General features: G+C 39.4%; 2 protein-coding genes and 1 long non-coding RNA gene across 3 annotated transcripts; 2 read left to right on the top strand and 1 right to left on the bottom strand.

Annotated features, from left to right (window-relative positions):
- Positions 1-652: 652 nt before the first annotated feature.
- On the bottom strand, positions 653-7,929 carry LOC141912180 (visual pigment-like receptor peropsin). The gene is made up of 6 exons (XM_074803393.1): positions 7,911-7,929; positions 3,493-3,653; positions 2,811-2,943; positions 2,588-2,706; positions 2,107-2,304; positions 653-1,120 (listed from the first exon to the last, which is right to left on the bottom strand). Exons 1-6 carry the CDS (start codon positions 7,927-7,929, stop codon positions 653-655), a joined length of 1,098 nt encoding a protein of 365 aa, XP_074659494.1.
- Positions 7,930-14,177: 6,248 nt separating this feature from the next.
- On the top strand, positions 14,178-14,991 carry LOC141911804 (uncharacterized). Its single transcript, XR_012620079.1, has 3 exons — positions 14,178-14,233; positions 14,513-14,554; positions 14,929-14,991. It is a non-coding gene; the product is annotated as an uncharacterized LOC141911804 (long non-coding RNA).
- A 93-nt stretch (positions 14,992-15,084) lies between these two features.
- On the top strand, positions 15,085-19,848 carry LOC141912178 (MAM and LDL-receptor class A domain-containing protein 1-like). The gene is made up of 12 exons (XM_074803390.1): positions 15,085-15,103; positions 15,348-15,518; positions 15,677-15,847; positions 16,137-16,277; positions 16,525-16,760; positions 16,932-17,025; positions 17,398-17,639; positions 17,918-18,008; positions 18,224-18,394; positions 18,584-18,706; positions 19,350-19,585; positions 19,771-19,848. Exons 1-12 carry the CDS (start codon positions 15,085-15,087, stop codon positions 19,846-19,848), a joined length of 1,773 nt encoding a protein of 590 aa, XP_074659491.1.
- Positions 19,849-23,868: the final 4,020 nt, after the last annotated feature.

Raw genomic sequence — 23,868 nt, 5'->3', positions numbered from 1 at the left:
ATAATAATAATAATAATAATAATAAAAATGATAATTATAATAATAATAATAATAATAATAATGATAATAATAAAAATAATAATAATAATAATAATAATAATAATAATAATAATAATAATAATAATAATAATAATAATAATAATAATAATAATAATAATAATAATAATAATAATGATAATTATAATAATAATAATAATAATAATAATGATAATAATAAAAATAATAATAATAATAATAATAATAATAATAATAATGATAATAATAATAATAATGATAATAATAATAATAATAATAATAATAATAATAATAATAATAATAATGATAATAATAAAAATAATAATAATAATAATAATAATAATAATAATAATAATAATAATAATAATAATAATAATAATAATAATAATAATAATAATAATAATAATAATAATAATAATAATAATAATAATAATAATAATAATGAAGTCTAGAAATTTAATGAAGTAATATAAAACATTGAATATAAAACGCCGGATTCGATTCACTTCGAAATAAGACGTTCATCGACGGAATATAGTTACAGACTGACGAACAATCGTAACAACCACCCACCCGATACTGATTCTCTTAGATATGTATTGAGCAGACGGATGGTTCTTGGACGTTAGCCAAGTTTTCAAATTTCGACCTCGCATTGTCGTTGATCGTCTCCGTGATGATCACGTGACTCCGGGTCGATAGCGATATTCAACGGCATCGGTGCCAGAAAGTCCGCGTAAATTGTCCGGTTATTAGCGTTACGATGAGCGACGAAGTTTGGATTAACGGTTTTTAATCGGTTTGAGGAGTTCTTGATTCTGCCACGGAGGAATGAATCGCTGCTGAATTGTGACAGGTAGGCTCCGGCCGAGTTTCTCATGTGGCGGCGGTGTTTGAACAGACTAGAAACAGCTTGTCGAATGTTCGGATTGGTGGCGAAGTATATCAGCGGGTTCACGGCCACGCTGGTTTTGGCTAAAACCGGCGCCAAGACGAACCACATGGCCGAGTCGGGCGGGGTTTTATAACCGAATGTACCCATGAAAGAAACGATAGCATACGGGGTCCAGCAGATCATAAACGCGGAAACCATTACAGCAGCCATCTGCAAATACAAATACAGGATCTAAATTAGCATTATCTATTGCATGTACTAGTCACTGATCATATTCTTCACACGTATAACCAATCTAACAACTTGAGACCAGTCTAAACTCATTTTGGTTCTATAACCAATCTAACAACTTGAGACCAGTCTAAACTCATTTTGGTTCTATAACCAATCTAACAACTTGAGACCAGTCTAAGCTCATTTTGGTTCTATAACCAATCTAACAACTTGAGACCAGTCTAAACTCATTTTGGTTCTATAACCAATCTAACAACTTGAGACCAGTCTAAACTCATTTTAGTTCTATAACCAATCTAACAACTTGAGACCAGTCTAAGCTCATTTTGGTTCTATAACCAATCTAACAACTTGAGACCAGTCTAAACTCATTTTGGTTCTATAACCAATCTAACAACTTGAGACCAGTCTAAACTCATTTTAGTTCTATAACCAATCTAACAACTTAAGGCCAGTCTAAACTCATTTTAGTTCTATAACCAATCTAACAAGGCCAGTCTAAACTCATTTTAGTTCTATAACCAATCTAACAACTTAAGGCCAGTCTAAACTCATTTTAGTTCTATAACCAATCTAACGACTTGAGACCAGTCTAAACTCATTTTGGTTCTATGACCAATCTAACAACTTAAGACCAGTTTAAGCTCATTTTGGTTCTATAACCAATCTAACAACTTGAGACCAGTCTAACTTCATTTTAGTTCTATAACCAATCTAACAACTTGAGACCAGTCTAACTTCATTTTAGTTCTATAACCAATCTAACAACTTGAGATCAGTCTAAACTCATTATGGTTCTATAACCAATCTAACAACTTAAGGCCAGCTCATTTTGGTTCTATAGCCAATCTGTCAAGAATGTCCACGGTAATATAAGTCGAAGGTTTGATACATTGCCGATTTTGAGGTTAAAATATTACACCCGTGGCACCTTCTATCCGCACATGCGCGAATACACTTACAGTCGTCATGCGTAGATAGGCTTTCAGTTCTTGCCCGCGATTGCTCGGTCGCGTGCACTTCCGGCGGAACCACATGACCACGCCGACGTAACAGTAGACCATAATGCACAGCGGTATGAGGAAAACGAAGACGAAAAGTGTGATGATGAAAGATCGATTTAAAGGATCGCGACTGGACCAATCAACCGAACAGGATAACTGAAATATAATCAGAAATACTTATTCCAAACATTTACATAATCAGCACCCAGTTCTGGAGCCCAGATCCAGTTCACTGGAACCTGGGCCCAGTTGCGTGGTTATGGAGCCAGGACCCAGTTCTAAATTGGCACTAGGACTAGTTACACGAATCCCGAATCTTACACATAATTCTTAGGTTCTTGAGCCAGAGCTCAGCACTTAATTAAGTTCTGGGGCTCTCGAATTTCTGAACCCGTGAAACTTGATCTCCCAGAATCTATAGTCTTTGAATATCAATTACCCGGTGCGGCTCCAATTCATATTTTGACCAGCCGAACAATGGAAAACTCGACCACAGCAGTCCGTAACACCATACAACAGCGCATACAATCTTTGACATTCGGGCATCCACGCACAATACTGTTAATAGAACATCATCGGAATTAGAAACGGAGTGTATTTCAACGATGAACGCCGACCGTTCTTGACCAGCGAGAAGAGAGGACAGCATTGAACACTCTTACCGCTAAAAGGTCTCCAAACTCTGACGTATCTGTCGAGACTAATTACTACTAGTATCGACATCGAAACATTGCCGACCAGGAAACTTACAAATCCATACCAGGCGCAGAACGCGCTACTGAAATTCCATTGAGTCTGTATATTGTGCAATAAAGAAAAACGATTTAGAATGATTAGAAATATCTCGGGTCAAGCCCTGAACACATGTGAAGTGTGGGCGATCAGTTTTTGAAAGTGTGCTGATAAAATGTCTAATGTCTGCTGTTTGTAGTTCATTTTCAATTAGAAATGTCTCAGGTGAAGTCCTGAACACATGTGAAGTGTGGGCGATCAGTTTTTGAAAGTGTGCTGATAAAATGTCTAATGTCTGCTGTTTGTAGTTCATTTTCAATTAGAAATGTCTCAGGTGAAGTCCTGAACACATGTGAAGTGTGGGCGATCAGTTTCTGAAAGTGTGCTGATGAATAGTGTCTTAACTTTATATTTCATTTGTTTGTTAATTTTTCAAACCAAGTCGACAAACACACGTGTGAGGCAAATATCTATTCAATTCAAAGTTGGCACGCCTTTGCTATTCTTCACACTTTCAACAACGCCCAATACTTTCAAAATCGTAAATTTGCCCTCAACCCTTGGTCCTAGCTATCATATTTCACTTGATTCATTATCAGTGGTTAAAGATACCTCAAAGCAGGCCATTATCACCATTGGAAAGGCTAATACACATTGAAGGGCGTCAGCAGCTGCTAGATTCATAACGAAAGTATTCATCGGACGATTGCGCAATAGAGTCGTCTGCACCATGGCTATTAACACCAGTACATTGAAGATCACGCCAAACACGCCTACACAAACAAACAACAATTAGTACATTTGAAAAATCATATAAATCTTAGGAAGAGAGTTCAAATATCCGAATAACCATAGAAGCGATAACATTAAAAACCTCATTTTCTAATGATAATTTTTTCTAATTTGATTTTTTTTGATTTTCTAATAATAATGATAATAAACTGTAGTTACTCATTAGAAAATGAGGTTTTTAATGTTATCGCTTCTATGGTTATTCGAAAATCATATAAACAATCATTTGAATTCAATCAGCGTGTAGCCATTCCATCATTTCGATTTAGATCACAAAGCTGAGCTTTTGTATAAGAGGGTATTTATGTCGTAAAGGGCATAGCGGAGGCAGCCATGTTTTTTGGAGGTGTCTGTAGTGGCAGTTATGTTTTCTGTAAAGGTCGGTACAGCCATGGCCAAATTCGCTTTTCATATCTAGTCGACTAGTGGTCGGAACTAATAACCGAATGCGCTTGATTTTCGAACTATTTCCGGAATATAGTTCCGACTATCGGACATTCGGTTTCGTTTAGTTCGACTATAGTCGACTAACTCAGATAAGGTAAGGTGGCACATGCAGACAGCCTAGTTTTCCGCCATGTTTCTAAAATTGTCTTCAATGACTGTTCTCTAGAGGAGTTTGTACAGACTGGAAGGGTTTTCACATTCGTGAAGAGAGGCAGGTGCCCTTGTCTCTGAAATCTAAGAGGCATTGGTGAATAACGATTGAGGTTCTTTTCAATTTGTCACTTTAATCTTAATCTTACCAACTGCAGTCAAATAGGCGCCGACCGCTATCCCGAATTCCACAGTTATCGGACTACGGGTCGAGTTCCCTTGGACCAGTGTAACTGCATCAGACGAGTTACTTATTAAACCGATCATTCGATCCGTCTGTTAGTATCGATTAAACAATCAAATCCTCATCGTATTGTCGCAATCAGACGACTTGTGTCAATGTGCGAGTTGATGTTGATACACGTGTATATATGATCAGTTTATCGGTGATGATAATGATGATGATGATGATGATGATGATGACAAGTTGCGACCCCGAGCAGAAAGTATCACGCGGTTTTCTCTCGGTAACCGGTCCAAGTCTGGTCGCTGGTGTTTTTAATCAAGTGTCGTTCACCGCAAGCGTATCAGAACGGATAGAAGAATTGCTGCTCTACCAACGGCGGTCGCAATATATCCACCGTTCTATTCTTATCTGTGATTAGTTTCTGAAAACTAAAGGAAATTTGATTTGAAACTGTAACTTTGAAGTCGTCTTCTACGCCCCGTAACGCACAGGAAGTACTAAATAACATTTGGTCCGTGGAATTGTTTCTTCTTGAAGTTGATGGCTGTCAGACATATACTGACAGCCATCGAACTCACTATAGAGACGTGACTTGATAACTGCCTTTATTCTTAGCTAAGGTTTGATATTCGAGACCAACACGTCCAGCCGGAGCGTGTCCAACGCGAATAATACATCTAATTATTCAAATATAATAAAACCGATTGCGATATTCGTTTCGTTGCAGAGTCTTATATCGCTAATTTCACTTGTATTAGATGTCTTTATAGAACATCACAGTTTGATTGGACTTTATTAAATATCACGCGTGTGTCCGGGTATCTTAATACATCTCACACGGTGCCTAACTATTCTCCGGTTAGTTCGCTACGGTAATCAGTTATACTGATACAATCCGAAACTATTTCGCTTCGGTAATCAGTTGTCATACTACTGTCATTTTCAAATAAATTCTGAAGATAGCTGCAAAGATTCGCCAGCGGTTATCTCTGATGTATAGGGTTAGATACTTGAAATTGACGGAATATTATATCATATTATATCGCATCTTTGCCGTCTTTGATCAACCGAAACCGCCATATACACAACTGTCCCCATAAACAAAATACCTTCTGCGTTCATTCGTACACGACTTGGAGTCTACCATTATTTGATACTTCTCTGGTGGTAATAAAGCGGGGAATTCAAGATGTTAGATTTTTGAGATATCAGATTCAGTATATTAGATTTTTTAGATATCAGATTCGAGATAATATATTTCGAGATATCAGATTTAAGATATTAATGTTTTCAAGATATCAGACTTTTTAATCAATCATATTGAATGACACAGCATGGTATCGGGTTATTAATGAGCGGCTCAGGCGCGCCTAATTACAAATCACTGACTTATTGACTGACACCTTGCGCACAGTTAATTAGTAATAACGAAACAGTTGACTTATTATTGACCCCTAGTATTGTTTTGTTTCGACTGGTACCCGAACATTTGATTAAAATACAGATTCATTTTCGTGATCGACCTCGTATTCCCCTTGCTTTAGATTCTGTATGTAATTCTCCACGTAAGAGAACACGTTTTTCATCCCTCGGCGGATCTTTAGTTTTTCAAATGCCTGAACGTTTGAACTGAAATCTCCTAGGAGATCTATTTTAAACGGTACGCACTGTTGATCGAATAATTGATCAAATGGAATTTGCTACCCCGATGATTTAAGCTCGATCGCTATTAGATGAAGTCGTGGTTTCATTCATGAGATCCGATGCAGAGAACTATTTTCTGAAAACACCTATCAACTCAGTCAGGTTTTAGACCAATATATACGTGGTGATAGGCACGTGTTACCCAATAGCCAGCAAATCGCTTAATACCTCCAGTCCCCCACCTGACTCCAGTGGGTGTGATGTAGTTGTTATGGAGCCTTCCTTTTGTAAAATAAAGCTTATATGTAAAAAAAAAATAAATAAAAAAAATCAAAAAAAAAAAGAACCTAAACCGTAGGTCTCGTGACCAGTTGTGACACCATAACCCGTGATAGTTACACCTTGGAATAATCAGACTCTGCGATCGACAAGTAATGAGCTGTATCAGTTTGTGCCGAGTTATAACGAGAGCGAGAAATACACCATACTGCCAGTTTCCAGGCCAACAAACAGTACCCCGCGACGAGTCTCTTGTTCGATCGTCTTAAAATAAATATTTCATGTCAGAAATCTCGGAAAGGAAAGGCATCGATTTTATATCCCTTTTATGGAGATATCGTCGCGGAGTTGATGAAGATGTTATTCATCAAGTCGCTGTCTTGCCGCGGGCAGATTCACAATATGTGTATATGGGTCTTGATAGTGGGCCATAAATAAATCCATAAAACCTGATTCTCTCTATTAATTAAGATAGCGTTCTTTGATATCCCTTAAATCATGCCCTCTCCCTCTCCAGGCTCTCCCTCTCCCTCTCCTGGCTCTCCCTCTCCCGCTCCCTCACCAGGCTCTCCCTCTCCTGGCTCTCCCTCTTCAGGCTCTCCCTCTTCAGGCTCTCCCTCTCCCGCTCCTTGCTCTCCCTCTCCCTCTCCAGGCTCTCCCTCTCCTGGCTCTCTCTCTCTCCCTGTCCCTCACCAGGCTCTCCCTCTCCTGGCTCTCCCTCTTCAGGCTCTCCCTCTTCAGGCTCTCCCTCTCCCGCTCCTGGCTCTCCCTCTTCAGGCTCTCCCTCTCCCGCTCCTTGCTCTCCCTCTCCCTCTCCAGGCTCTCCCTCTCCTGGCTCTCTCTCTCTCTCCTTCTCCCTCTCCCTCTCCTGGCTCTCTCTCTCCTTCTCCCTCTCCCTCCATACTAACAGATATAGGGATCACTAACTTATCTGGTGTCGCTACATTCTGACAGTATTGTTAATCATTACTGTTCAATAAAAAGTTAAATTTTGAAACTGGGTGATAAATTGTCGAAACGTTCGATTCTCGCCCATGTAGTTATCTCATTGTGGGATTTTCACTTTATTTACTGTATGCAGGTGAATATATCAGTTATACTCATGTAGAAAATCACAACCGCAATAAGTTCAATAAATAGACGAAATGTTCCGTAGAAAGTTAGGTTTCCTGCAATGTATAGGGGCTATTATATCGCTTTACCCGATCATGGCCATTAAATTTTATCCGGGATTTCGCAGTAAATATATTCTCTGTCGGCAAATCTCAACTCTTTATTGACTTGTATGATTTTCGACAGTCAAACCTGCTTTGATCCTATAATCCGTATCGGCTTAATCCGGATTTTGGTCAAATCCGGGCACTATTTGCAGTCCATTTATTCACTAATATACTCGGAAATTTAATCCGGGTTTCCCGTAAACCGGATGAACTTTGTTGGTCCCAAATAATCCGAATTAAGTGGACTCTACTGAGTAGTGTATACTTGAAGGGAAATCATGCATTTTTGTCTCGAAAAATTCATCACTTACTTGTTTTGATCTCCGCCATTGGGATAAATACTATTTCCAAACGACAGATGACTGAATATCCTATCGATAACTCGTAATAAAATCACACAAGATTGAAGATTGACAACGGACGCGCTAACCAACGCGATAATCTGTGAAGTTCGTCTGCTATTCAACCAGGTTGCCTGGCATTATACTACGATTACGATTACGATTACGATTTATTTACACTCCAACCATTTCCATGGTATACTACTGCTCGTACACGGGCGCTACCTGGTGGTCGACGGGATGTTGAGAGTTATCGGTAAGTATTGAGAATAAAACGAGTAGGAAATGTTTGATGAAACACTCTCCGAGTCCACGTGTTGTTAAGATGATATAGAATCCTTGCACACTTGTATCGAACGGGTCTGAAATGATTCCTCGAGCTAGTGTAGTTTCGACTATATCCTAATCTTCAAGAATGTTTGATGTTCTCATTATAACCACGAATAAAACACCGTGAGTCAGTGTTGTGAAGATATTATCAAATTCCTGTACACTAAGAATAAAAAGAGTCCGAAATGTTTCCTTGAACTAGTGTAAATTATTCAACATTTCGACAATATCCTAATAGTCATCTTCAGGAATACTGTATTCCTTGAGCTAGTGTAGTTTATTCAACGTTTCGACTTTATCCTAATAGTCATCTTCAGGAATACTGTATTCCTTGAGCTAGGTGTAGTTTATTCAACGTTTCGACTTTATCCTAATAGTCATCTTCAGGAATACTGTATTCCTTGAGCTAGTGTAGTTTATTCAACGTTTCGACTTTATCCTAATAGTCATCTTCGGGAATACTGTATTCCTTCAGCTAGTGTAGTTTATTCAACGTTTCGACTATATCCTAATAGACATCTTCAGGAATACTGTATTCCTTGAGCTAGTGTAGTTTATTCAAGTTTCGACTTTATCCTAATAGTCATCTTCAGAGAAATACCGGTATTCTCAAGGAGACGAAACGGACTCTGTAACACTGCGGTTCAGGCTACAATCATTAGTTACAGATATTCAAAATTATCTAAAATAATTCTTCGTAGAGCCACGCTTTAAAATCACTGACACGTGGACTCGCCTAATACTGCAGATGTTACCAAAATCAGTGACCGCTACTTAATGTATACGGCATACCACGATCAACACCTGTGACGGCATTTAGCTAGCTTGATTATACATTACACCTTAACGTCACTAAAACCTGAGCCTACAAATAAACTTCCTACCCCATTTCATAGACTGGTATCATATTCAAACCGGGGGGGGCTAACTCATTTTCAATTAAGATAACCCTAGAGTTTAAGTTGATACCAGTCCATAAAACCGGGTCCCGAATTTCAAGTGTGTTATAGTAGACAAGGTTGGTAGCGAGCGCCAGTTGATCGTTGTAATTATAGAGCTTGTCCAGGTGCAACTATTAGCAAGAGTTTATGACAGGCTTCTGTCGACTCGACGCCTACCTGCATCTCCTGCTAGTCAGGCTCAGTTGCTGGAAATCGCCATAAGCTGGGTTACGACAGTTGCCTCGGTAGGCGTTGCGTCACAGGCCGCCATAAGTCCGTGAAAATACGAGCAGTTACATGTTTAGATGATAAAGCGAGAGACTGCTTTGTACAAGGCTGAGGGACGGGGTCCGCAAACTTATTGGGATTCTAATTTTTCTGACTTATTACCACCAGTGGCCCACGAGAGCAGTTTGTCTGAATTTGGCGTGCATATTTTTAACCGATCATCTGCCCCGCTAGCCATGAGGCTTGCGTGAGGGTGAAAATACTATCTATTAATATTCTGACACTCAATACACTTTTTTCTTTACACTTTCTAAACTTCCTTCCGCGAAGTGACGTCTAAGGTTGGCTTTATTTCGACGCCTAGACCAACGCAACCGGCCGGATAATCGCCGATCAGCGCCACATAAACTCAGCGTTTTCAAACTTCCAAGCATTTTCAAACTTCAAAAGAAAAGATGCCATTGACCGCAATTCAAGAATGGCCAGTGACCTACCTGCGATACCTTTTGAAATCATTCCCCGAAGCTTTTATTATCGGTTATGCAACCAATCACCGGCTACGAATTTTAAGGGGTCAGTTAAAAACTGGTGGGCGCTCCTACAAGTTGTCATTACACTTGGAAATTCTACACGGCGAAGAAGTCTCTGTCGCTGGATATTGCTCAGATAGGACACGTTTTAGAAAAAGAGAATTTTCATTAGATTGTAACAAACGCAGCTGAGCTGATAAACTATTTGTTATTAAATCAACTGGATTTTGGCAACAGGACACGGAATTCAAAAATGACTTTAAGGTTGACTCTTAAATAAAAGGATTACATTTTCAAATTGCTGCTTCATCCGCGTTACAAGGTTGCTGTAAGGTAGGTGGAACATTTATTTAACATTAGCGGTCGAAATTATGTTTTATAGGTTTAGATTTAGGAAAAAATAGTTACACTTTAGGTTAGGGTTAGGTTAGGTTTAATTAACAGGTACCGGTACCCAGTGTTACAGCTTCATGGAAGATACTAACAGACTCGCCTACTGATGAAAAACAAGAGCGGTCCGAATTGAATAAGGTAGGACATATTTCAGCGTGGACTTATCAACTAGAGTTGATACGTCCATGATTTCAGTGAGAAGAAAAAGACCCCCCGGGCCACAGAAGATCGAACCCGAAGTTGAATGATGATGACAGAGTGGCTTGAAAAAATTCAGGTGCGACTTGTATGACATGTCTAATAGTTCTCGTAGATAAATAGAATTGATAGAATTTATGTTAGTTCTAAATAGTTATTTGACCTCCCAATTAAAACATAATTTCAACCGTTAATTCTTAGGTATTTTGAATATATTTCACACTTATCCAACGCCCCCCACCCTCACCCCTCCCCTTAAAACGAAGCTTCCACGATTTTGTGGGTTAAGCGTGACTTTGGTAGGATGAGGAATTGACGATTTGGACTTGACAACTTTTTTCTACATAATAGAAACTACATAAACGTTAACACATGTAGAGCTAGGGGGGTTGGACTATTAACCCCCCAAAACACATACAGATAACAGTGATACAAATATAAAACAATAGACAAATATACACTTAATATTATTACACATTAAAATGATAGAATTAAATTTTTCACGCGCCATTTTATTTTGAAGTAATCTCGCGCTATTTTTTTGAAGTCTCATCTCACGCCATTTTATTTTTCATCTCGCGCCATTTTGTTTGGAGGTAATCTCGCGCCATTTTATTTTGAGGTAATCTCGCGCCATTTTATTTTGAAGTAATCTCGCGCCATTTTATTTGTCTTTTTGCGCATCCCAGATTATGTATTGTACCATATATTGTAATATGTATTGTACCATGTATTGTATTATGTATTGTATTATGTATTGTACCATGTATTGTATTATGTATTGTACCATGTATTGTATTATGTATTGTATTATGTATTGTAATATGTATTGTATTATGTATTTGTAATTACTCTTCTCACTCGGTTCTCTCTAATTAGTGTCAGTCTGCCTATAAATACTGATTAGTAGCGAAAGCTTGTGCATCAAATAAACCTATATTGTATACTTATACTTGTCTCGTTATAATTATTCTAAACCCGGTTTATACCCCAGGCTTCTCTACGGAATAAGGAAACATCGTGTTTTAATTCCTGAATCGGACCCACTGTCGCAGCCTTCGTCAGTGGACACAGAACAACTCGGGCTGGATTCGAACCCTTGAAAGCAGCAGGCCCATTTCTCTTGGACATTGAGGAAATCTTCTAAGACTAAGATTCGATTTTCAGCCTTCTTTGACGAAGAGAACTTCAGTGGGACAATACTCAGAATTCGAACTTGTGGAATGAACCTGTTTTGGAATTTTCTGCGAGAAAGCTTCATTTTTCTAGAGGAAAATAAATCAATTTCATATCGGTAACTATTACGACGAAGTAATAGGAAAAATTGTGCCGAAATTGAGAGCATTGAAACAAACACAGCTAACCTAAATGACTGTCTGGAATCAGTTGTTTCGGGATGAAAAATTTGCAGAAAATTCCAAAACATTTTCATTTCATCACGAGGAGACTGAAATTGACTGGTGACCCACGTACGCCGGGCGAACTTTGGTTATCGGAGTTAGTCGCGAATACAGTCGAACTAAGTGAAACCGAATGTCAGTTAGTCGGAACCATAGTCTGGAAATAGTTCGGAAATCAAGCGCATTCGGTTATTAGTTTCGACCACTAGTCGACTAGATACGAGAACTGAATTTGGCCCTTACTGAGGAACTAGGATTCTGACCCGGCGGACACGACCAGGCATCAGCCAGGACCAAGATAGTCCCGATCATTCTGACCAGTGTGTGGTCGGCGGATGAGAGAGGATTAATGTACAAGGCAAGCAACATCGGAGCCTCGCTTGGAAGGTCTCCACTGAAGGCGCTGCGGTGCACTAATCTCGGTAAGTGGACTTTATTAGAATAACATGACACTAAACGCAGACGCGAATTTCTTTTTCACACCAGGTCCGCCATTTTGTTTCTTGATGTGACATGCTATCACGTGATCTCAACATGTAAACACAATAACTACCGGTATACATAAAACACGTGTTCCTTATAAAACCGGAATTAGTTGAATAACGAAACCCACTAGGTAACAAAACGAGAATTGGAGTCTAGAATATAATCCTTAATTATAATGTTAATAAAATTGGGGAATTATTTGTTTTATTACATTTTGTTACATAAATTTTCAGCATTTTTGGTTACTCTGTCTCTGCCTACGTCCGACTCTTACTCTAGGCCATTTAGAGCGAAGAGGATTCGAGATAAATCGTCACGTTTGCACGGCTGCTCTGTTGAACTGAATCATCATTCATGAACATGTAGACCGGAAATAAATCGGAGTTACGCATGCGCAATAGAGCACCGACCGGGTGTGAAAAAAAATTCGCATCGCGGATGCGGTACTTCAACATCGAGGTATGATGATGAAAATAGAGAGATAACTCACCCTGCATCACTTCATGTCACCCATCACGTGCCTACTAGAGGATCCGTTCAAGTGATCCGTGACTGACTGCACGTAACAGAATCATTACGGTACCATTAATCTTTTTTTAATTATTTCAAAACGTAATAAAAACAAAATAATGAGGTATCATTTAAACGCAATATCCCAGGTGTTGTTCGATATATTAGATTCTTATTACTGTTTTTGTTGTCACGATTTTATTCAAAGATTGCGTCTTCGAGAATTTAAAAGAGGCCCAAAATCACGCGAGCGAAGCTGTCTTCCTGAGAGTATCGACATGAGGAGTTCTGCTATAGTAGGCCTGCTGTTAACAGTTGTGCTGTTTATTCAGTTTCCAACCAGTAAGTGTGAGAAACGTATTGCTTTTTTAGAAGATTAATTTTTAGTAATATTTTCTACTGACTGAACCTGTGAATGTATAGGCCTCGATTACATCGTCACATTACTAAAGTCGCCCCTATTTGTGTGTCTTAATCTGTATTCAAATTCAATTTGCTAACTGTAAGTCGTCGTTTGGAAAAGTTGTCACGATACTCTGAAGTCATCGATTTTTTGAAAGCCCAATTCGTATTTTCAATTACTACGCGCAAGTCGTCTTTTGGATAAGTCATCATATTACTAGAGTCATCTTTTTTTGAGTCAAAATTTGCATGTCCAAATTCAATTGTTTATCATTTGGATGAACTTGAACTTTAATTTTATTGCTCCATATAATATACAAGTTACATAGGAAATGACGTTAACGACATGATTATCGTCACAGCTACCGGACATAAATAGCTAGCAGGGGCCGATCCAGAATATTTCAATGATAAAAAATGCATCCACGAATATCTGTGAACTCCTTACAGTAATTTCTGCCTGGCATCGAAACAGCAGTCGATATAGATTTGAATTGTGCTTATTTTCATCATATTGATATTACTATCAGAAAGTTTTCACACACAGAGTGATCGATCGAGGAGGGGTTGGAGTTGAAACCACTTCCTCCTTGGATCTACGCCTCGGACTAACAAGAACCTGATAAGTCGATTCACCGCACTCCCCCTAAACGATATCTTAACGATGTTATCTTAAATGGTAAGGAATGATAAGTGACGATAACCAAAAACTGCCTTAATTCCAGTCGAAGCTGGAGTCTGGAGCGATTGGGGACAATACGGAAGTTGCAGTCATGCGTGTGGAGACGGCACTAAAACGCGGACGAGGACTTGTACGGATGAGCCTTGTACCGGAGAGGAAAGTGAGATTATAGCTTGCAATCATGGAGCTTGTGGTAAGATTATTCATTAGGTTTTAATTTCACCCGTAACGCCGGGCAAAGGTACTAGCCATCCCGCCAGATGGCAGTACCTTACATCAGTAAATAATACGTCATGTATTTGTATATATATATATATATATACTATAAATACATTTCTTTTTTTCATTTATCTCCTGAAATATACGAATATTTGTAACCTTATGTTTCCGAAACGTTTCCATTTTTTTTTCTCATCCCTAAAAAAACTAAAAGCCACAGAAGAATTATTGTAGTTTATTAATTATTTATCAGTTGATTGTGACGGTCCTGCAACAGACGAACACTGCGATCCAAGTATGTATGACAAAATAAATTCACTATTCAATCTTAATATTTAAATCTATTTCTGCTGAATTCGACAATTCTTAGCGTAGCATTAAACTCTATTACACATTATCATTATTGTGTACACAACCCATCACCACTAAACTCACAAATGAACAAGCGGATTAATACGTGATTCCTGATGTCACCGCAAGTGACACCTACATCCGAATCGGTTCGATCAGTTTCTTATCGCAAATGTAGTATAAGGAGGTTAATTTCTATACACTAGCGCCCCTAGCGATAGCCACCAGTAGGTTCAGATCTTAACCTATTCTTAGACTGTGACAAAGGTTTATTATTTTTGCTGATATAACCGATAACTTGTGGGTCTCCTCCTTCAGCTGATGGTGGCTGGAGCGACTGGGGTGATTACGGAAGTTGTAGTGTCACGTGTGGTGATGGCACTAAAACACGGACGAGGACTTGTACAAACCCGGCTCCGTTGAATGGTGGAGCTAACTGTGTTGGTAGTGCAAGTGAGTCTAAAAGTTGTAATGATGGCGCCTGTCCAGGTTAGTTAGATCATTTCAATTCAACTCTGTCAATTTGAATATTTGTATACGCTTTGCCTATCTTCGATAAAGATTATAGAATGTGAACTATTAAGCGGATTTTAGATATTTACATAAATTCAACTCGAAAGGATATCAATATTTGCATAGATTATGTAAATTATCCCATCAACGAAACAGACAACGAATTGCGAATGGTTATACATGAATTATGCAAATCAGCCTTTGATGAGACAATCAAATTGTAGTTGATGGTAACTGGAGCGATTGGAGTAATTACGGAAGTTGTAGTGTCACGTGCGGAGATGGCACTAAAACACGGACGAGGACTTGTACAAATCCGACCCCGTATAATGGTGGAGCTGTTTGTGTTGGTGATGCCAGTGAGTCTACAAGCTGTAACGATGGCGCCTGCCCAGGTAGAGTATTCTATTTCAATTCAACTCCAGAGGATATCAATGTTTGCTAAATTAATATGGAAAGTATCCATCTACGACACAAGCTATGGTTACATAGAAAATTCAAAATATTCAATTGAATCATGAATATCAGCTAATGATGACTAAATTACTTGTAGTTGACGGTAAATGGAGCGACTGGGGAAATTACGGAAGTTGCAGTGTCTCATGTGGTGATGGCACTAAAACACGGACGAGGACTTGTACAAACCCAGCCCCGTCGAATGGTGGAGCTGTTTGTGTGGGTGATGCCAGTGAGTCTATTAGTTGTAACGATGGCGCCTGTCCAGGTAAATAAGTTAATTTTAATTCGAAAATTCTAATATTTGCATACATTATGCTGATTATCTATGTCACTAAGAAAACTAATCTATAAGGGATAAAGCCCAGATGAGTTACAACATTGGACCTAACACTCAAAACAGAGTTCTCCACTGGTTCCAGGGTCAAGAATTCATTTAGAACGACCGATTTCAACTCATCTAGAGTCAAAGATAATGATGTATTGTGGAACTGAGTTTTCTGGAGGCCATATGCGTGTTTAAATGTAAAACTGTTGAGTGGTATGTTTATTTACAGCCGCTCAGCTGAGTACAGATTTTGAGAAGGGCTTCGATCAATGGGGCACTGTGGGTCGCCCTACCTGGAATATCGGACAAGGTAAAACTCCGTCTTACAGGACTGGTCCCACGTTTGATCACACTCTCAGGTCACCAGACGGTTAGTTATTTTTCATTTGATTTGTATAAGTTAAACTTATTACATGACGCATCAATCTGTAACGTGGAACCTCTATGTTTGGTGTTTCTAGTTCTTTTTCAATTAAACATATGCCTTGGGCGAAGTACCAAATACATGTGAAGTGTGGACGATTAAGATTCGAAAGGAAAAGCCATCATCGAATTCTGTGTACACGTCATCGAATTCTGTGTACACGTAGTTGAATTATGTGTGTCTATATTTCAAGGTCATTACGCTTTTATGGAAGCCTCACCGTTGCGCAAAAATCAGAAAATCGTTATGGAAACGACAGAATTTACGAGCAACAGCGACCAGTGTCTGAACTTCTACTACCATATGTACGGTACATCAATGGGTGAACTATCCGTGTTAGTCGACGGGGAAGAAACATTCGTCAGTCGAGGCAACCTTGGTAATCATTGGGTCGAAGGATCCGCCCCTGTGCCCAGTGGGTCTGCGAAAGTAAGTAGGGGTTGGAATTATTGAAAGCTATATATTCGAGGAGAGTGGAGTGGAATAAAGGGTGTAGTGGGATCGAACAGGGTACAGGGTTTGTGGCAGGATGCAGGCACAGATGATGAGGTACCGGGTGCAAGCACGTACAGTTATTTATTTTACCATGTTCTGTTATAGATACGGATCCAAGGTAAGCGAGGACGCAGTTATCAATCTGATATGGCTATTGACGATATCAAACTAGAAGCCACTTGCAGAATGAAGCCAACAGGTTAGCATCAATCAATTCCTTTATCGCACCATACGCCATTCTTTACTTATTAAGTCGCCCCCACCTCCTTGCAACCGGTCAATTCGACTCCAGGTTAAAGTCTTCTGTTTTTAAAACGGTTTCGTCGGTTCCTTTACAGATGATGTATCGTTTGATATCGGTTTGAGAAATTGGAAAAATGTTGGTAAACTGAACTGGGAAATACTCCCCGCGGGAAAACCCCTTCTTATAACACAGGACCAAGCAAAGATAGATTCGACAATTTAGGTATTTTCCTCGTTATAAATAACGTATTCAGTTTAACTCATGACGAACTTTTCGTTCTCGATGACTTCAACGATTCAGTAAAATTATGTTTAATTTGATTTGTAGCCGGAAAGTACGCGTATATGGAGACATCAAGCATGAGCAAGGACGATGAGGCTATTTTACGGCTGGAAGGACTGGACTTGGCCAGCGATGGATGTTTCAATTTCTACTACCACATGTACGGCAAGGATATGGGAAAACTGATCGTAGAAGTGAACGGTAATGAAGAACTTGAGATTGAAGGTGATCAGGGCGATGAATGGAAGAATGAAATAGTTCCAATAGCTGCCGGTTCTGATATCGAGGTAAACACGTTAATTAACTATATGTTGAAGATGGACGAATTAATGCTAAACCAAGTTAAGCCTTTGGATGGATAGAAGTTATGTTCTGGAAACAGTTGTACGTCAAAATCCATAAATGCGTTTCTGATTGTTAACAGGTCTCAAGTTATGAGATTGGCTACAGATCCGAGATGCACTTAAGCTGCGCAGCCCTTAAGAATTAAGACCAGTCCCTCCACTTTGGTTTATGGTTTGTTTGTTATTGCATTAATCGATTTTGAGTTTATTTGTTTGAACAGGTTGATATAATAGGAGTAGTTGGTGACTCTTATAAGTCTGATATCGCCATTGATGATTTAACATTCACCGACTGTTCAGAGGTTGTACCAGGTAAACAAACATTTTTTTTTTTCAAAAACAAAGAATATGTTTAGACTAAGCTGTTTTCAAAACTTAGAGAGTAGTGACGTTTAGATTCAATTCTAATCATGATACGTCACTCCTCTCTTAGTCTTATCAGAAATTGTGCCCTTCTTCTTGAACTATGTTATCGATATTCACCTGGTTTGTGGAAACCAACATTTTGTTGTTGTTTTTTTTCGCAGTTAACGGGAATTGGGGACCGTGGTCCCCGTACTCGGCTTGCAGCGTTACTTGTGAAACTGGTCAGAAAACTAGAACTCGCAAGTGTAACAACCCAGCACCGAAATACGGAGGAAGCGATTGTTCGGGTAGTGACAAACAGACTGAGTCGTGTACGATGCCATCTTGTTTCGGTTAGTTTCAACTTGCGAGTATCTTTTCCTTCCTTGCAAAAGAATCATTTTCGTTTCAACTCAAGGTAGAATTCTATTCTCAAATTAAACCTCTGAATAAATGTCGGAATCCACTGTATTTCACAAACTCTTACTATGGATCGTCGAGGATACAAACTACAAATTGTATATGTGCCTTTTATTGAATAGATTCCGACTTTGAGAAGGGATACAATGGTTGGCAAACGTCCGGGCCGAAAAAGTGGAGACGCTACAGAAAACCAACACCTTCTGTTCAGACAGGACCAAGGGGAGATCACACATCTGGATGGGGTGAGCTTTGAATATATTATATCCCGACACTCTGACTATAGTAATAATGATAATGATAGATGTCACACTTGTTTAGCGCCTAACAGTAAATGTTCAACGGAGCTGAAAGGGTATTGTTTATTGCATATTCTACACGCTGGAACAGCCAGTGCTTCAGCGAGTGTCTAGAGGTTGGTAGGTCCTGTGGATACTGAGATTCTCTATATCCCGTACGGACGACATTCTGACTATAGTCCCACTACTGCTACAATTTTACTATATTACTGGTACACTCTCTCTAGATCCAAGGTAGAAGGTTTAAACACCAAAGCCGGCATAATCATATTTCTAGCCTAGCAGCTATATTGATTCGTCATGTCTGAGCACGGGACTTTGTTGTCCTCATCAGTCTAAACATATAGTCCCGCTGACTAGTACTACAAGCTTGCTAGACTTAGGGTTCCGTTAGATCCAAGGTCGAAGGTTTGAATGACTTTTCCATCTCTGCAAAGTCGGCATAATCATATTTCCAAATCCTTTAGATTCACGGAATGTTGGGATTCGAACCCTGCTTTGCCGAGAAGCCGTTATTGCTGCCTTGCAGCTATATTGATTCGTTATGTCTGATTACTGAATATTAAACCGCCTCATGTACAATATCTAGGTTATTACATGTACGTGGAAGCGTCCAGTATGAGTCCAGGGGATGTTTTTACCATGAGGAAAACTGCTACCGTCAACTCTGCTGGAAAGTGTCTACAATTCGCCTATCATATGTACGGTTCTAACATGGGCTCGCTGAAAGTCATGAGGGACTCTGCGGAAATTGAGAGGATCTCCGGAAACCAGGGCAATAGTTGGCACGAGAAATCGATACCGGTATCGACGGGAACATTCACAGTAAGACCTCTACAAACAGTTTCAAAATGCAATAACTAATTTCAATATGCTACATTATCATTTGAATAAGGTCGAGGTAAAGAAAATAATTATGAAATTATGCAATCAATGGATTCAAACCCTTACAATTCAATTTTCTAGTTCAATTGGTGCTTCGATACGATCTTCCAATTCTCTCTTTCTAGGTGAAATTTGTCGGAATTGTAGGCAGCAGTTTCAGGTCCGACATTGCTGTCGATGATATCAAAATTATCGACTGTTGAAATGAGTAAGGTATGTTTTCCTAAAGAGATTTAATAACGAATCTATACTGAATACTTGTGTATTGTACTATTTTATTTCATTTCCAGTTCGATTCATCGTAGTGATTTTCATCATGCTTTGAGAGAAGTCAAATCTGATGTGTTCACCAAATCTTAGAATAAAATATACGATTTATTCTCTGCAAAATTGATTCTTCATTAGTCCTTTTGGATTTCTGATCGATAGAGGCTTGAATGAACCTGCGTGGCCCCCAATAGACCTGTCCATCTAAAACACGGTAGAGGACTTATTCCAACCCAACACCCCCGTTGGGTGGAAAAAATACCCTGTTTTTGTTACCGGTAGGTTTGGCTGTTGTGCCTAAAGCTTCTTCCGAGAATGATGCATTGAGTATCATGGAGAAATCATCAGATTTTGACCGGACGTGATGGTACCGACCGCTAGGTGGAGTCACTGGACACAAGTTGAGCACGACATTACGAATTTCTCGAATGAGATTGAAATCGAATGACTCGTTGTTGACTCGACCGCTAGAGGGAGTAACTAGCAGTCTAGGCTATTTGGTAATGATCCCAAACGCTTCGTAAGAATTCGTCACTTTTAACACCGTCCCAGAAGATGAGATCATCGATTATAAGCGGGTGTCGTCTTTCGTCTGTTCGCCCGGTAAGAGCTCCGATTGTGTAATCATTGATGGAAGAGCTGCAGTTAGCGGGAATATCCCCTTCTTTTGCCACTTGACCTGAAAGTAAAATAACCCTTCACTGACTCGAACGTTAGGAATTTAAGTGATCGAAAATTAAATTATTATATCAACGAAATAATGATAATCTGATTAAAAAAAACAGGACGTTTTTTGGCTTGTGGCGAGAGACCATCGTCAGGTGTGAAGAAATGACTAAAATATGGGGGGGGGGGGTAAATGAATACCCTTCGATCCTGTTCTAGATATGGTTTCTTAAGATACTCCAAAACCTCGTGTATTTTGGATTTTGGATTTTCATTACTTTATAAACAAATTTCTCTCTTGCTCTTTTAAGTACGTATGCGTAACACGTAACGGGTCTGAATCTAATTATCGTTACCCAAAGTTCCGTTGGCGTACAATCGCGCCCCCTGCTGACGATTCCACGTGGCTGTCACGTGCACCCAGCCTACACCGATATGTGTGTGACTAGCGACTCGAATCTGCCTTTGGGTGCCGCTTTTTTCGCCTAAACAATGCCGAATACTCATCTGGATATAACCGGCTTGGTGGAATACCGAATAACCGTACGATCTGCTTGTATGGCCGCCATTACCCAAAAAATATATCGTATAACATCCTTGGCATAGCGGATTCTCATCAAGAGGGACCTCAACCATCACGTACAACCAGAACATCATCGTAAAACCGACCGCGCCGCATTCCGTAAAATTTCCCCCGAAACAACCCAGATGACGAACGTCTCCGAAATTCAAGTACCCAGTATTCCGGATCTGTAGTGCGTGTTTAGAGAATGCTCCGGCGACAATACCGTAGCCCGTTCCGTAAAATGTGCCGTTCAATTTAGTGCCTATGAGTTTATTGTCTTCGATCGTGTCCATCGAGAAAAATTGCGATGCGCCTGAAAATTAATATAGTCCTGAATAAATTTGCATATTCAAATTCATGAATGAATTTTTCTTTTGGGTTTCGTATCCGAGATATTCGGTACAGTCACTTGTGACAACCCAAACTTCCAAGTTGAGTGACGATGGCGAACAACGAGGAAGGGAAATTGAGTAGTTGAAGACTAAATGGACGGACCACAGCCTTTAGAATATTGTCTCTCGGCATTGATAGTGAATCCAAAAGCATCACACCTTATCTCACAGAGCTACAGATCTGATCTAAATCACGCGTGATCCAAGATGGCCGATTTTATTGGAAACTAACCGTTGTAATACTGACAATCCGGTCCGATGAAACTATTGGTGCACACGTATCGACCAGGTTTAGTATTCTCCTAAACATGAAAAACGAAATACAAAACAAATACATCGAAAGAATGACAAGTTAAAATTTCCATTAACTATATAGTTGAAATTAAATCGACGACCGAGGATTCGAACCAACAGATTACCATAACACGAAAAACTTATTTCTTATTGTAAAACTAATAAATAATTCGCCACATAGAATTTTCTACATAGTCTGTGTTCTTACCGTTTGTAGCTCATAGAATTTTGTATCGTCCGTGGTGGGTTCGAGTCCCGTACAACTCGAATCGGAAGTGTGCGAGTAATGGCGGCACATCCGGTTTGTTTCGGAGTATGAGACTGATTGACAGCGATCGTCTGCGGTGCATCGTCTAAAACAGCGTAGATATTCAGAATCTTCGAAGACTTCCTTCGGTTGAAACATCCCAGAATTCACCGGTTTCATTTGCGCGCATTTAGTAGGAATTCTGAAGATTCGTTGGCGATATTCACTTCCGGAAACACGCAGAGACCACGTGATGAACAGCAAGATCAAGAAACCAATCATGGCGCCTTAATCTGAACCAATGAGAATAAAACGATTTTGATACGTATAGGCCGTCTTAGAGTTTTGCGGATAGGTGTCAACTTTGCCCCCAATGGTAAACGGCCTATGGAACGGAACGGATCAAAAAGGAACAGGGTCCGTATATTAAATACATTATCTTATGATGGCTCTAATTCAAAAGTCCGCACGCTAGTATTCATTCATCGGTAAATATAGCGTTCATTTTTCTTATTTATCGTTTCTTTCCGTTCTTGGTTTTTTGGACCTATAGAAAAGCCGCGATCACACGACCGTTTTTGGCTCTGGACAACTGTTCACATGGGTGCCAAATGAACTCGCGTACCTGTTTGCCCCGACCATAAATGGCGGATCAGGCCCGAATCAGAATTTAGCACGGAATAAATAATTGAGTTTGAATTGTAACTGGTTCCGGAAATGACTCAATTCGCTTTGTTTAAGCGCGCTCTTTTATTCGGCACGGGCCAAAATTGACTCAGGCCTGATCCGTGCCAATTTGTCATTTGCGACAAATTCGGCCCGGGCAAATCGTCTCCGTGTGATCGCGGCTAGTATATGTGTTAATAGAATGCGAAACGGAACGGAACAGGAATTTTCACAACGTAGAACGTTCAATGCAAATCAGTTTTCTTGCTAAAGGGTGACCACTTACATCACTTAGGATAGATATTTGATCGCGGGACGGCACGAATTGTTCAGGAGATTTATAAACTCGCTTTTATTCTTATAATACTTCTACCGAAATCTCCACGAAGTTGAACATACAAGCCACGGTGGAAATAACATAAGCAAAGACTCCACTAGATCCAAATATGTCCGAGTCTGTGATGTGACGGTCATAATATGGAATCCTATACACTAATGTTGAAATAAATCCGAAATGTTTGAGCTACAGAACTATTTCGACTTATCCTAGTATTCACCCTTGTTTGTCATCATCAGTGTGGGATCGTATATATCATCGTCACATAACGGGTTCTATGCGTTAAGTTAACTTTTTTAAGGTTAATTACTTTGCCATTTGAGTTAGCCCCAGGGTAATAAAACTTTCTATAACATCGGTTCATCTGCCAGCCCCCATATTACGTTGCAATGCCATTTAGCTGATTTAATGCTATTAAGTATTCATAAAGCCCTTTTTTAGATCAATTAGTAGAGCCATTTGCTAAATAGAAGGAATCCTTTTGATTTATTTCATGCGACACAAAGTAAGTGCCATTTTTAGGATAATCCTGCCATACGGACTTAATGAAGTTTTTTCCCGTCGATGTGGTGTCTAACACGGAGTAAGAGTTTGTGAAATACAGTAGATAATGTCTTTTACTGCGGTTAAGTTGAGACCGGTAAAATTCCACCCCGAGTTGGTGTCAAATACTGAATAAGAGTTTGTTAAATACAGTAATCTGTTTCTTACTGCGGTAAAGTTGAGACGGTAAAATTCTACCCCGAGTTGGTGTCAAATATTGAGTAAGAGTTTGTGAAATACAGTAGA

This window comes from Tubulanus polymorphus, chromosome 10 (assembly GCF_964204645.1).
Source record: "Tubulanus polymorphus chromosome 10, tnTubPoly1.2, whole genome shotgun sequence".
In the NCBI taxonomy this organism is placed as follows: Eukaryota; Metazoa; Nemertea; class Palaeonemertea; order Tubulaniformes; family Tubulanidae; genus Tubulanus; species Tubulanus polymorphus.
The sequence above is the reverse complement of the archived record's forward strand: the minus strand, read 5'-3'. Positions and strand labels throughout refer to the sequence as shown.

What these genes read in the sequence shown, in the direction of transcription:
- LOC141912180 (XM_074803393.1), bottom strand. An exon ending in ATGAATTGGAGCCGCACCGG is followed by an intron (nt 2,305 to 2,587) that starts GTAATTGATATT and finishes ATTATATTTCAG; the next exon opens with TTATCCTGTTCGGTTGATTG. An exon ending in CCTATCTACGCATGACGACT is followed by an intron (nt 1,121 to 2,106) that starts GTAAGTGTATTC and finishes TTGTATTTGCAG; the next exon opens with ATGGCTGCTGTAATGGTTTC.
- LOC141912178 (XM_074803390.1), top strand. An exon ending in CTGCCGGTTCTGATATCGAG is followed by an intron (nt 17,640 to 17,917) that starts GTAAACACGTTA and finishes TTGTTTGAACAG; the next exon opens with GTTGATATAATAGGAGTAGT. An exon ending in AGATCACACATCTGGATGGG is followed by an intron (nt 18,707 to 19,349) that starts GTGAGCTTTGAA and finishes TACAATATCTAG; the next exon opens with GTTATTACATGTACGTGGAA.